This window comes from Primulina tabacum, chromosome 16 (genome assembly GCF_025594145.1).
Source record: "Primulina tabacum isolate GXHZ01 chromosome 16, ASM2559414v2, whole genome shotgun sequence".
NCBI classification, from domain to species: domain Eukaryota; kingdom Viridiplantae; phylum Streptophyta; class Magnoliopsida; order Lamiales; family Gesneriaceae; genus Primulina; species Primulina tabacum.
This window is the reverse complement of record NC_134565.1, coordinates 36,749,904-36,763,903: the sequence shown is the minus strand read 5'-3', so window position 1 is coordinate 36,763,903 and position 14,000 is coordinate 36,749,904. Positions and strand designations below refer to the sequence as shown.

Genomic DNA, 14,000 nt, shown 5'->3' with positions numbered 1-14,000 from the left:
CACTTTCTATTTTTTTATATAAAATAATAATATATTAAATGACCATGGCCATATATATTGAATGGGCTCAGCGAGACGGCCCAATACCAATCTGATATAATCCGTCAATTGGAATTCCGGGTTGGGCTCTAATTTAATTTTTTCTCAATCCACATGTAAAGTAACTAATTATCTAATGCGAAATTTGATAGCCATGAATTTGGGCTTAATGCTTCCTTCTTTAATGTGGCAGATGGAAAAGGAAAACTTTACTGATTTTTTTAAATTCTTGAATCTTTTGTCAATGGCGGCGGTCTAAAATAATCTCAACTCTTTCGTATATCTTTAGATATTATTCATCCAATAATCGTACAAAGTCATATATGTCAGTAAGAATAATGTGACCCCACAAAACATGAAGTGGATCGTTGTGTTCATTGACCAAGACCAAAAGAAAATGGAAGTGCAGACACGTCGTGGATGGTGGAAAGTCGAAACTTTATTTAGAGGCCGACGCGACGTAATTTATAACTAGTGTATCGACGTACGTGTGTTTGTATAATATTTTTTTATAATTCATACGAATTATATTTAAATGAAGATCAAAATATAAATAGCTAGAGAATACACGGTAATTTTGATATATAAATTTAAAAATAAATTGAAAAATAAAAAAATAAAATAAATAAAAAAATGACCTCAGTGAGAATTAAACATATAACCTAAACCCAATAAACAATTACTCTAACTGTTGTACTACATATAACTTGCAATAAAATTTGAACATTTTATTAATATATATAATTATTAAAACAGATCATAACATCAAAATTATTACTCTAAGCGTCTGAAACTTAATAAAATAGTATAGATATCAAATTTGAATACTTCCCCGCAATTTTTTTGGTTCGCGCCGAAGAAATGCTCATGATGCGATATTTTTTCCATCTCAGGTTGAAGTTTCAAGGACATTAAAAAGAGAAGATCTGCAAACTTTTGAATCCCAAAGAATGACCTCAACTGGTGATGATTTTGAAAGGCTTGGAAATTTTGACCAAAGAAGGATCGTCCCGTCCTGGAATGACGAATTTCTGAAATATTTTCAAGGTTTTGGCAATGTGATCGACTGTTATTTCTGGAATGCCATAGATTTTGGTCATGCATGTCACCTTTAGGATAAAACGTGGGGCAGTACCGACGCGCCTACATCCTCAACGGCAAGACTTTGAAGGTAAACCGGTTGAAACGAATTCAAAAAGAGGCAGCCGCAGCAAATTCCGATCCTAGAAACATGCTAATTATTCACGATGCAGCATATGTGGAAAAATCGTCCATATGTAGTTCATATCTATGCTTCAGGCCATTTAACTCCAAGCTACCAAAGCATACTGCATTATCATCCTCGTATGAACTATATGGTACCAGCAGGTGTTCTGGAGCTCCATTTTCCTGGACGAAAGCAAGCTTACAATAGATCGAATGGGAAGTTATACCATTGCTGCCAATAATTTCCCCCGCTTAGTAGTTGCTAACTTCCCGCAAATAATGCGGGCTATGGAAACTTCCCAATGGCGCTTACTGAGTATTCAGATCAAGATTTCAATTACTATGACCATACTAATGGATATTACTAGTATGCTCGGAATTGGAATTCGAGAAAATATGCAGCGACATATATGAGCAGTGTGAGAAATAACATTCTGGACTTTGGTTTTCTTTGCGCCAAAAAATTAATTCATCATTTGATTGAGATCGTGTTGATTCAAATAGACCAACATGATATCTAAGTTACAACCGAAGAAAACAATTGTCAGTCAGCGCGATGTAACTTCAAAAGTTGCAGCTACTACCTTCAAAGCTAATCGCATGGTTATGCTATTCATTGATTTGCAACAAAGGGCAAGCTCGTAATGGCACCCCAATAATAGCACGTGGTCATCTTCTCGAAGATCTAGACCCTAAGACACAAAACGGGTGGTTAGGAATTATTAATGCTACTAGCAAAAGTAAAAAGATATTCCCACAATGACAAACAAAACTCGGAGTACATAATTTGCAAGATAGCATACGTGATCGTGTGTAGGTTCAGTTCCAACATGGGTAAAAAGAAGATCATCCACTCAAATTAGAAAAAAATTAGTTTTTCTTCATTTTTTTTTCTAAAATTGCGAGTAGCACTCTTCCTCTCTCCGAGTTCCTAGATCTACCCCCAATCGTGTGACAAGTCGAGTTAACCCTGGATAGGTGATCAATAATAGGTCTTGAAGAACAACCAAAGGAAACGTGTACCGTCTTGCTATTTCACGAAACTAAAGTTTTTCAAACCACAAGGAAAACAAATTAAGATGGTAACAAGCATGGTATCCAACACATGCATGGACAATCATTTTACATACGCAAATTTGCTTTATATAACTAAATAAATAAGTTTCCTGAAATGTAGTACTTACTACTTGAGCGTTTTATGTTGCGGCAAAACTTGCTGCCGCATTGACAATGAAATGCCTTTATAGGATGGTCATGGTCATCAAAATCAATACCATAATCCTGCAAACAGGCAATACACTTCTTAGTTAACTAATTACTGAATACACAAATTAATGTTTACTTCATGAAATGCGCAACTACCGTATTCAAATACATCCTTAATGTGCTGTATCAAGCAACCAAACATTATGGTCTGAAGCAGGCAATTAAGTAGACCATAAACCCTACTTCCCCACGAGCATTAAAATTGTGCCTTTTACACGAGTGTAATTGAGTAAAATACCCTAAGGCACCCTTTAGTGCAAAAGATAAGATTCCTCATTGTTAAAAGTTAAAGAAGCATATGCAATCATTCACTTATAACATTATCATGAAAAATAAATAGCATTTTCAAGACATGCCTCTATGAAACTGAAAATCTTAACTATAAAGCAAGATCACGTAATGAAAATGTAATTACCCAAGTAAGTTCTTCCATTGCTTTCACTTTTCTTGTAGTAAAGAATGCAAGCTACATTGAGAGAAGAGATCCAGTTCAACTTCATTAGAAGACTTGACTTTAACCAACATAGATAGTGGGACAAGTTGTAGAAAAAAAAGTGATCACATACGTGATAATAGTGGTGATCAGGAGTCTCCACTTCCACAGGTATCTCAACCATGTTCGAGTCATAACATCTATAGACAAGAGGGAAATTAAAGATCATCTGCCATTGATATCAGAACCTGAATCTTTGAAATGAAAACTCTAACTGAAGCTTTCCTGTTAACTGGGACAGGGGAAGGGAAAGAGACGCAAGGACACACTATTTGTAACGCAACTTGCATGATACAAGTTGAAATAATCGAATCCAATGGTCATCAAAATAACAAAATAATAATCGTAGTATACGAGCAACTTCTTGTAAACTAATATTAAGATGCTGCACTGTCGAACCAAATCTAGACGCTACAATCACTTGGAAAAATATTAAAGAGAGATGTACCGATTGAAGTTTTTTTTTAAAAAGAAACTATGTCATCAAATGCATACTTCTTAATAAATGAACTTACCTGTGATTGATAAACCTTGCAACATTTCCATAGTAAGTAGCATCCAAACAAAGAGCTTCTTCGTCTTTGAGTACTTCTTCTGCACCCCAATCAGCATCAAGAAGAACAGGGTATGAATGTTTCTCCCCTTTAGGACTACGTAAAACACGATCAAAGAGCTCTGCATTCGTTAAAACTTCTCCAACATACTCACAAACAAATGCACCTTTTGGTAGGTCCTCCAGTGTACGTAGACCCCACCCCTTAACTTCAGATATCATAAACACCTAGGGAACATGACATGGAAAACACCAAAAAAACTAATGAACCCCATGAAAAATTTTCAATAGACTGGAGCTAGGATGAGAGAGAACACACTACCTGTAATTTGCGACTTATTCCTCTCTGTACAACTCGATTTCCACACAGTATATTGCAGCCACATTTCCACCAACATTCTTTGATGAACTTCCTCACTAGATGCCCTTTGCAAGGTTCAATGACATCTTCACTTTTTGATCTTTCAAGAACGCATTCCTTACAGAAAAACTGGCAGTGCTTCTTCGGATCACGATTCATGGAAATACACTCATTAAGAAAATCCTCTTTAACAAGGCCATCGGAAGTGTATGCAAATTCACCTCCAGTTTCATGTGCACAGGCACAGGGAGTGGATAACAACAGACAATCCCCAGAACAAGTACCACAACAGTTGTTATCTCCCATACGTGCTAGAGAGAAATTCAGATATGCATTTTGAAAAACTGCATTTTGGGGTATGTAAAAGAAAGATGGAGGACGCTCATCATTGACTTCATTCACTGTTGTGATTAAAACTTTTTCGAGTCCCTTGGCAATATCCAAAACCTCAAGTGAGCTGACAGTGCTTAGAGCCACTAGCGGCTGATGGGCAACCTCCAAGCTCAAATCATTCATTTCTTCAGTACAGCTCACTCTGTTTGATCCACAGTCATCAAGACTTGCCATCTTCTTTAGGGCTGTTACATCATCCATGCTAGTGCAAGTTGGAGGAAGTGGCAATGTATTGGGAAGAGGCACGCCGGAATCAAACTGAACAACTGATCGACTAACAGAATTAAAACCCAAGCATCCAGCACCTAGGCCATCTGCTGCAGAAGATTAATACAGTACACAATAGTAGCAGTTAAAGCCATGATTCCGGTACTCTCCAGTAGATTTGGATCCTAATTTCTGAGGTTACCATCAATTTTTTCGAAAAATTCATAAAGTTTGACTAGAGATCTTTTGTATGATATGAGACATTTATCCACCACCAATGCTGTAATAGATTAAGATCAATTAGACAATTACATTTAGGCTTTCCACAAGCCAAATCACCGATTTTAGAGACAGACTTGAGAATATTTCACTTTTCCAAAAGACAAGGAAGCAATCATCAGTTATGAAGGGCACTCACCTGGGGTCTTTGCCGGTGCTCCACTGTTTTTCAGTTCATTTGCAGCAACATTCCCATCGGTGGCGTCTATTCTTTGAGCAGTATGGGATGCTGAATGTTCAGGGTGGTCATCTGCAATGGTGCCATTCATACTCAAAGCACCTCCTTCATTCAATGTATCTGTGAATTTTGAACCATGATCCTAAGAATGACTAGTAGAATACAAAATCATGTAATGATTAAGTAATAAAATAGCTGTGCAGGAGAGAACATTAAATGGATCCTGAAAGGGTCGTTTGTATGCTTGATGACAAAATTTTTACAAATATAATGTTATCTTGTAAATCCAATCTGTAATCTGAATGGCGTAAACCAAAAAAAAGCCAACCAAGAAGCATATTCCTCAAAATTCAACAGGTGAAACTGAAAAATAAAATGTATAAAGCAAATGGTCAGATACACCCAAAAAAACAACTTACTAACTCCATTTCATCGAGTATAAGCAATTAATATACACTAATGGCAACAGCAAGTGAGTCAAGACCTAAGATATAAACAAGAAACACCCACAAAAATCTGGGGACAAAAGAAACGAGTTTTCAGTTCGTCGTCTAAGGGAGACCTGCTAAATGGACAAAATGTTACTTATACACAGATAAGTGTTGGTTTGTCAAATCAAGAATATTAACGACAATTCAATTTCAATCAAAAAAAGATAGAAAATTTTGGATGCACATACTGTGAACAACAAGAAGAGGAAAGGTATACCTGGATGGACCTTGGCCACAGGAAACCCTGGACATGGAGCGTCATCAGCGATTGGCTCATCTTTAGGCTTAATCAGAGTATGATTGGCATTGCTCTTTTGTTTAGGCAAGGATGATAAAACAATGCCACACTTATTATTTTGGTCTTTTAGGCATCCAGCATCAGATGAACTTCCAGAAACTGCAATCTTCCCCCCCGATTGCGAAGAGACAGATCCCTTTCCTCTGTCTCTCAGCCTCATTGGATGAGAAGGTGATCTCCTTTCTGTTCCCAACGAGGTATTTTGCTGAATTCTGCCTATGTCACCGAGCTGGCAGGGATCAAATTTCTCATTGACAATCAAGGATTTGGCAGAAGTATGTTGCTCTTGTTTATTGGAACCAAGTGATTGACATGTGTCAACTGGATCCACTGTACCGTGTGAACCATTTGCCTTTGGAAAATGGTCTTGATGTAGTTCATCTGGTTCTTCTTTTGGCTTGACAAGTGGAGTTTTGGGTACATTAATATTAGAAGTACTTGAGGAGGAAGTTTGACCATCTCGATTTCTATGTCGCAGTCTTTTTAAAGGCCGTTCAGGCTCTTCAGAAGCCTGAGTTTCTTCCTCCAAGCAATCCTCTTTCTGTTCGAGAAGTACACCAGCATAACAACATATTGAGTAAAATAAGAATGAATAAAGATATTAGTTATAAAAATACAACCACCAATCATAGTTGATTTATATTGCATGACAATAATTAAAGATTAAGTTACTCACTTCACCATTCACAATCTTCTTCGGATGCTCTGCGGCCTGACAAATGGCACAGATCAAATTATCAAATCATCAGCACTAACAAACCTTTTTTTCTGTATATATAAAACACATAATCACAATTACATTAACTAAAATCGAAAAGCTAGCTCTGAGAACTGATAAGCAGACTAATTATCGAATCAATCACATACTTCGGTATTCAAGATCTTCCTAGAGCACTCTGCAGCCTGAGAGATCAGAAAAACCAATGTCACCGCAGTTCGATCAAAAATAGAAAGATCAACAGCAGTAAGATTTTAACTAAACAAGACTAATACGAATACAAAAAGAAAAAAAAGAGAGAAGAGAAAAGAAAAATGAAAAAAAAGGATTTTCAGAGTTGTAATTGGACCTTGTGCGACAATCCTTGTTTCTAGTTCTTTTACATAGTGATGCCCACTATTGGCGGTACTCAGCCATGTAAGGATACGAAATAAAGAAACATAAAATGTACTATTGCATTAGGTGTCTCAAGAAGTGATAGAAATTAAGGGGAATACACAGTATTCTGTCTGAAGCATTTACCTCTACTTCATCTCTCTCAAAAATAGCATCAGCAAGGGCTCGATAGTTTTCCTCTTCAATAAGCGTCCAATTTTTATCAAACAACTTTAGCAAACTTTTCAATACCGGCTTTACCTTATCCTCTGAGATCCCAATACTTTTCATAGCACGAAAGGCATTTGCAACCTTTTCTTTTGTCTCTTTGCTCATTTCAACAGATTTTATAACTCAGAAACTGATTCTTTACTTCCCCTGTAATCCATCATTTGTTATCAAACTGAAAGATAGTTGGAAAACGAAAAACTACAAAAGTATTATTACAACCACATCTTAATCAAAATATAAGCTTTTCAACAACTGATTAAGAAAATAAAATTGCAAGTTGATGGGAGGTGAACTCCAGCGCAGTAGATCACAAAATATTTCAACTTTTCTCACCAATTTGCAATCACAATCAAAAATAAATAGCAAATTTTCGCACTTGATGTGTGCATTCATGTTAAGTTTTAATTTGAAGTGTAATTTCATATTATGTTGCTGTAATTTTTGGTTCAGATTTTATTTTGTTATATGATATGTTATAGAAATTTTAAATATTAAAATAAAGTTGACGAGAGATGTGTTTTCGAAATTTCGAGGAAAAAACAATTCAAAATATCAAAGAAAGATAGTTATTCATATAGGGTGATTTAGCAATAATTCATAAAAACACAACGAGTGACAAAGTGGGTAACTTTTTTTTTGCTCTTGCTCAGGATAGTAATGATAGGCTAAGTGTTGGCATTGAACAAACAACATATTTGCAAAAGACGAATCTCGATTAACAACTAATCTAAGAACAACAATTTTCCCACGGCAGGAAACATAATAACATTATTTTACCTTCAGTTGTGATTATCACCTTTCCATATTCAAATTCAAGAGAATCCTTAAACATAAGCTGCTTGCATAAAACTGAAAGCAGGTTTTAGGAATCTACAAAAAACATGTTCACAGAAAGATAAACACAGATCATACAAATGTGCCTCACAAAATTTGCTTCTTGACGTGTGTACATGCGTATTCTCAAATTTAAAATTTTATTTTATTTTACTTTTTTTTTTAAAAAAAGGAGAAAATGGCCAGTAAGCTTTTTCCTACAGACAATGGCGGACACGAAGTTGAACAAAAACAACACTTTCCTCCACCAAAAGAAAGATAACAAACACGACAATGATAAAATGTAGAAAAAGAACATAAAAAACCTAAAACCCGAAAAATTAGGAAACATAGATACAAAAAATTAGCACAGCAAACAAAATTATCCGAAAATCTATTTACTCCCGTAAATTCAACAAGTGAATCCCTCTCCAACAGCGCAGATTGCGCCATGTGAAGGTACAGAAAAAGGGAAAAAAATCAGCGAAAGCCGAATTCGTAATCGGACATACAATGCATGGCGGAAACGGAAGTTCTTACCAGGTAGGCAGCTACTGGCGATCTACAGCGGAAATAGGGCAAGCAAGCTCTAACGGGTGAATGTCTCTTGACCACGGAGAATCAAATAGAATATTAGTGTGGTGCACTCCACGCACCTAACTCGCGTTAGCGAACGATAAAAAAGAAAAAAATTGTATAGGATATAAAATAAAATAAATACCACAACAAGTAATTAATACTCGTACGTATCATTTAAATTGTCTCGCCGTACCTGTGTAGTTAATATGGAGTTTTATTAAATTTTAAAATTATTTTGGTTTATACCATAAATTATAAATAATATTATTATATAATTATGATGGTCTTAGTTAAAAAATAATAGAAGATTAGATAGAAATGATAGATTTATTATTTATATATATATATATATATTATATAAAGTTGTCTATTTTGTGACAACTATACAAAAACATCCTATTTATTTATATAATTTATCGAATTTTTTTAAAAGTCAAAAAATCATATATTATATCTACAAACTACATATTTAATATAATTAAATTATTTTTATCCAAATAATAATTTTAAAAATTGTAACATGATTTTATAAATCAATTCGATTTATTAATAATATATCTTATTTTATACACCTAAGTTGTTGTTGGCTAATATCATGGAGAGAATGTTATATCACATGGTTAAATATTTGATTTTGTTGTTGAACGAGCGGATAATTATTCAGGTTTCGTGGTATTAGTGTTATTAAAATGTCAGTAACATAAACTTTTTTTTATTACAACTCACACTAATCCGACGGTGGGTGCCCATTGGCTACAAAACCGTTTTCAGTAACATGAAGTTTTGGATATAATAAAATCGTGCTATTTTTCGAAGTGTTCAAAAAATCCACCCGTCCACCTTCTTCGCCACCTTTTCAAATCCTTTTCAACTGTGATAATGCATAAACGGAAGAGCGATACCGAGCTTCATCATTTCTTTCCTAAAACATTGCTCCAAAGTCAAAATTCCTAAACGAAAGGGGAGAGCAGAAGCAATGTCGGATCCTCGAAAAGCCGCGGGGTCTTTGAATCCGTTGGTTTTTAATTTCCGGAAGCTTGGTCTTGAGCTCAAATGCCCTCTCTGGTATATCTCCATTTTTTAGGTTGTGGGTATCATTTTGTGTATATATTAGGTTTGCGGAACAATTTCTCAGGTTCCCATGATTTTTCCCCATGAGTTTTGTCAGTTTGAATTTGCTGAGGAAGCCGACGTTGCTTCCATGCAATCATATTTTCTGCAAGTAAGTTCTAGCTTCCCTCTTTTTTATTTAATTATTCCTTGAGTGCTGAAAGATTTTATTCTCAAACTTTTTCCCCGGATTTTGTAGTGTATGTATCCCCAAGTCTAGCCAGTTCACTGCTGACTGTCCCTCATGCCAGCAACAATTCACGGATCAAGGTACCAGATTTTTCAACAGTTTGTTTTGCAGATATTTTATCCAGGATTTCAGTATAAAGTCTATATTTTGGGGAGTTAACAATTCGTTTGCCTGGTGTTTAATTGCATACTACTTATTATTGTTTCTGATTCCTTGTGGGTTATTCATTGGAAAAAATTGATGTGTTTTGCAGAAATAAGGCCAGCTCCTTACGTGGATAATATTGTTGCCATTTATAAGAATTTGGATGCTGCTTTCAGCTCTACCTTGTTGCCAATGTTTTCTGCCGGTAAATATGACTCTTGACTATAAACTGGTGGGTCACATTGCTCAGACTATTTTATGTAATATTACTGATTTGTTATCATTGCAGATATGAGAACTCCGATTTTAATATCAAGTTCTGCAGGCCAATTGAGGAAGGAACTCAGTGAAATTGCTCCAAAAAATAAGCACTCTTGTACTTCGTTGGAAGATGAGCTTGATTTGATGAAAAAAATTGAAACATGTGGAGTGTCAAAGGATGGTAATTGTGAGAAATTTGATAGGAAATTTGATAGGAAATTTGAATGTAGAGTGGCACCAAAATCAGATCAGAAATCTCCATTGCATCGATGTCCAATGGAGAAAAATGTGGCAAATTTTCGCTCTGTATCTGAAGAATCAGAAATGAATCATGCCCCAGAAGTAACTCCAGGAAGCTCACCCTCTGATAGTGGTAACAAATATAAGGAAGATTGCAACACCGATCCAGGCAGTGGAAATGAGGTTAGTTCAATTCTTAATTTTTCGCACAAGTTTATGAAAAGTATCTTGCCTCTAGAACTCAATGAGTTAAATCTAGTTGCCAATGGAGGTTGGAGTTTGTTTATGAATGAAACCACTTCATACTTAATCTTGGCCTATAAAATATAAGCTACTTATTAAGAATCTCTTTTCTGTAAAATATTCATTAGTTAAAATCTCCAGTTTACAGTAAAATCTGCAGCCAAGAGTTGTGCCAAAGATGCTCTGGTTACACTTTCTGGTGAAGTGGATAATAAAACTGATCCAATGGACACATTACATAACAAGGAAATTAAGAGACAAAAGAAGATATATTATGGTTCGTCTGATGAAGTTACTCGGAGTCATGAGTATAACAAAGATTACACTGTACTTGATGTTGCATCATACATGGATGGAAGCACTTGCGTGTTTTGCCATTCTTCTGAGATAACTGATGTAAGTTTCATTTCAATATGGATAGTAAGTTTGGACCTAGATCTTGCCACTTTTCTCTTTGTAAGATTATTGCTTATCATATTGTCATACATTTTGTGATAAGATGTAAATATGCTAGCGTAATATTCATACGTTAACGCGTGTTGCAGGGTAGTGGACCTATGCAACAGTATGCAGATGGAAAGGAAGTTGCAAGAGGTGAAACTACTCTTTCTAAGGTCATCTCTGTCCACCGTAAATGCGCAGAGTGGTAAGTGTGATTTTGGCATGCATCAGAGCCTTAATTTCTGTCAAATCTTTGTTTTTGGAACCAAACCTCGATTTCTATAAGAATAACAAAAGATAATGTGAAGTTTTGTTCTCCAAATATGCTAGCATTGAAAAAATTCTTCTAATGACGTTATACGTTTCCTTTATTCTTAACTGTTGTTTGAATGGATAAATGTCTGTCAAATTGAGAAATATTATGTTGTTCAGGTCCCCTAAAGTCTATTATGTTGGAGAATCTATTAAAAATTTGGAATCTGAATTGGAGAGAGCTGCTAAGCTCAAGTGCAGCAGCTGTGGTGTAAAGGGAGCTGCACTTGGGTGCTTTGCAGAATCGTGTTGTAGGAGTTATCATGTTCCATGTGCAGTAGAAATACCAGATTGCAGATGGAATTGTGTGAGTATCCCATGCCATCCTTACTCTTTATTTCTTCTTTGTTTCTTCTCCGAATTTATTATATCCGCTCGTTTTGACCCGTTATCCTATAATGTCATGGATATGTAGGATGAGTTTTTAATGTTATGCCCAGCTCACAAATCTATGAAATTTCCGTGTGAAAAGTCCAACTCTAGAAAGCGTGAACGTGGAGAAAACCAGTCCTTGTCCACTCAAAGGTATGGATATTTCTACTGTCATCATTTGTTGATTTAATTACTCTTCATTATTTGATACAAGTGTAGGACTCAAATACAAACCACCATGCATGTAAATCTCTGTTGCCATTTGTTATTTATATTTTATATTACCTGAAATTTCACCTTCAACCTCTAGCTTTTCTATGACTAAAAAACAGTTACCAAGTTCAATTCAGGAGGTTTTAGCCAGATGGGTAAAACTTTTGGCTAATATTTGTGCTGAATACTGTTTAAAAGAAGGAACCCGCTGGACATTTAGATGGGTTACTGGTCCATTTGTTCTTTCTTAAATTGAAATGGAAAATGCGTTGTAGTTTCTCTGAGGGTTGAAGTACTAAAATAATGGTGATTGATAGATCATTTTTGTCTTTTTTTGTACAGATCCATTGAACAATCCTTTTGGTCACTTTCTCCTAATGGACCTCAACAATGGGTTCTTTGTGGATCTGCTCTGTCCTCTGAAGAGAAGGTTAGTTTCTGCCAAACTTTGTATCGTACTTTTCGGTTACAAACTTAAGTAAAGGTTTCAGGCTACTATTCGGATTCTATTTCATTTTGTTGGTTTGATCATATTCTCACTGAATAACATACTGTACAAAAAATGTTCAAAGTAACTAATATCTTATATTGATTGTTGGCTTTCAGCATATGATGATCAAGTTTGCCTCGAATTTTGGCGCTGAAGTTTCCAAGTCCTGGAATTCAAATGTTACCCATATGATCGTGACCACAAATGAAAAAGGGGCATGCAGCAGAACTTTTAAAGTTCTCATGGCTATTTTGAACGGAAGATGGGTCCTTAATATTGATTGTGAGGATGATACATATTCTACTAAACGGGCTTACAATCTTGTTTGAATCATACTAGTAAATGTCATACATCTTTATTTTAGGGGTTAAATCATGCATGGAAGCAAAATATCCTGTGGATGAAGAAAATTATGAAGTTGAGCTGGACAATCGTGGTGTTCTTGATGGCCCACGAACTGGAAGACTGAGAACATTAAATAATGTAAGTCCTTCTAATACGAGGAGAGTAGTTCATTCGTTACACTTACTTTTCAGTTTTTTAAGGCATGAGTAAGAGAAGTGAGCCAACACTCACTATTATATTATACAGAAGCTTATAAGTCAATCCATGCTTTGATGTAGAGCTGTGGTTGAAACAGTGTAACATTCTCCTCATTGTTATTAACCCAAGGGATTTGTATATTTTCTTAGATAACTAAATATATCTGGTGATGTGAATCAGGAGATTCCATCGTTATTTCTAAATCTGTGACGATAAAAATGAGACTCTGGACTCTAGCCAGTAGCCACCGCCTAATGAGCTATGACTCTGGGTCATTACACTTAATTTTGGGTGTCAAGATTTGTAAAACCAGCTACCAACTACTTCCATGTATTTTTTTCAAGTATCTTAGAAGCTTGGATTATAGTTCAGATGTAATCATGAGTGTCAATGTGGCATTACGGATTGATATTATCATATTGTCGTTGTGCAGGCTCCAAAGCTTTTTGATGGTTTACGGTTCTATTTTCTTGGGGATTTTGTTCCCGTGTACAAGAGTGGTCTTTTAGCCTTAGTTATAGATGGTGGAGGAACCGTTATAGGGAGCTTGGAGCATATAGCAGCACAAAGAGAGTCCTGGGATTGTATCTAGATGTCTTGTTGTGTATAATGCTCAAGCAGAAGCGAATACCAGAACGGCAGAAGCCGGTGATTTAGCCAAAGACAACGATGCTCGTGCCATTCCACACACATGGATCTTGGAATCCATCGCTGCACACAGATTGTTGTCTTAAGATTCTATTAAGAAGTTTTAGCTTTTGTTCTTCCTCTAAAATGTCAATTTATGATGGTGGCTTATTCAAAGTAAGCTGGCATAATGAACATGAATATAATTTATTGCAGTATCGTATTGTATTTAAATCATATTTAACAATTTTAGTCCAACGAAGATCTATTATAAATTTCCATTATATAATTTCCATGACTTATCGCGTACAATTTATCCGAAAAACATGATTTG

General features: G+C 35.5%; 2 protein-coding genes across 5 annotated transcripts; one reads left to right on the top strand and one right to left on the bottom strand.

Moving 5' to 3' along the window:
* Positions 1–1,732: 1,732 nt before the first annotated feature.
* On the bottom strand, positions 1,733–8,567 carry LOC142528739 (putative inactive histone-lysine N-methyltransferase SUVR2). 4 transcript variants are annotated; one of them, XM_075633875.1, is made up of 13 exons: positions 8,442–8,495; positions 7,866–7,958; positions 7,005–7,235; positions 6,632–6,667; positions 6,441–6,476; positions 5,684–6,305; positions 4,937–5,095; positions 3,880–4,628; positions 3,520–3,785; positions 3,078–3,144; positions 2,927–2,977; positions 2,430–2,526; positions 1,734–1,937 (listed from the first exon to the last, which is right to left on the bottom strand). In XM_075633875.1, the coding sequence occupies exons 3-13, from the start codon at positions 7,191–7,193 to the stop codon at positions 1,915–1,917; spliced, it is 2,295 nt and encodes a 764-aa protein (XP_075489990.1). In that variant the 5' UTR covers positions 7,194–7,235; positions 7,866–7,958; positions 8,442–8,495; the 3' UTR covers positions 1,734–1,914. The 4 variants fall into 4 exon arrangements, with proteins under 4 accessions (XP_075489991.1, XP_075489992.1, XP_075489990.1 ...); XM_075633876.1 differs by lacking the exon at positions 7,866–7,958 and having other exon boundaries at positions 1,733–1,937; positions 3,880–4,625; positions 8,442–8,567; XM_075633877.1 differs by lacking the exon at positions 7,866–7,958 and having other exon boundaries at positions 1,733–1,937; positions 3,880–4,616; positions 8,442–8,567.
* Positions 8,568–9,309: 742 nt separating this feature from the next.
* Positions 9,310–13,920, top strand: LOC142529149 (BRCA1-associated RING domain protein 1). The gene is given in 14 exon segments (XM_075634576.1): positions 9,310–9,545; positions 9,649–9,702; positions 9,790–9,860; positions 10,034–10,129; positions 10,214–10,608; positions 10,810–11,064; positions 11,214–11,314; positions 11,542–11,728; positions 11,837–11,946; positions 12,349–12,436; positions 12,613–12,778; positions 12,861–12,979; positions 13,473–13,621; positions 13,623–13,920. Coding segments are annotated over 14 exon segments (2,031 nt in total). The 5' UTR covers positions 9,310–9,456; the 3' UTR covers positions 13,774–13,920.
* The last annotated feature ends 80 nt before the right edge of the window (positions 13,921–14,000 follow it).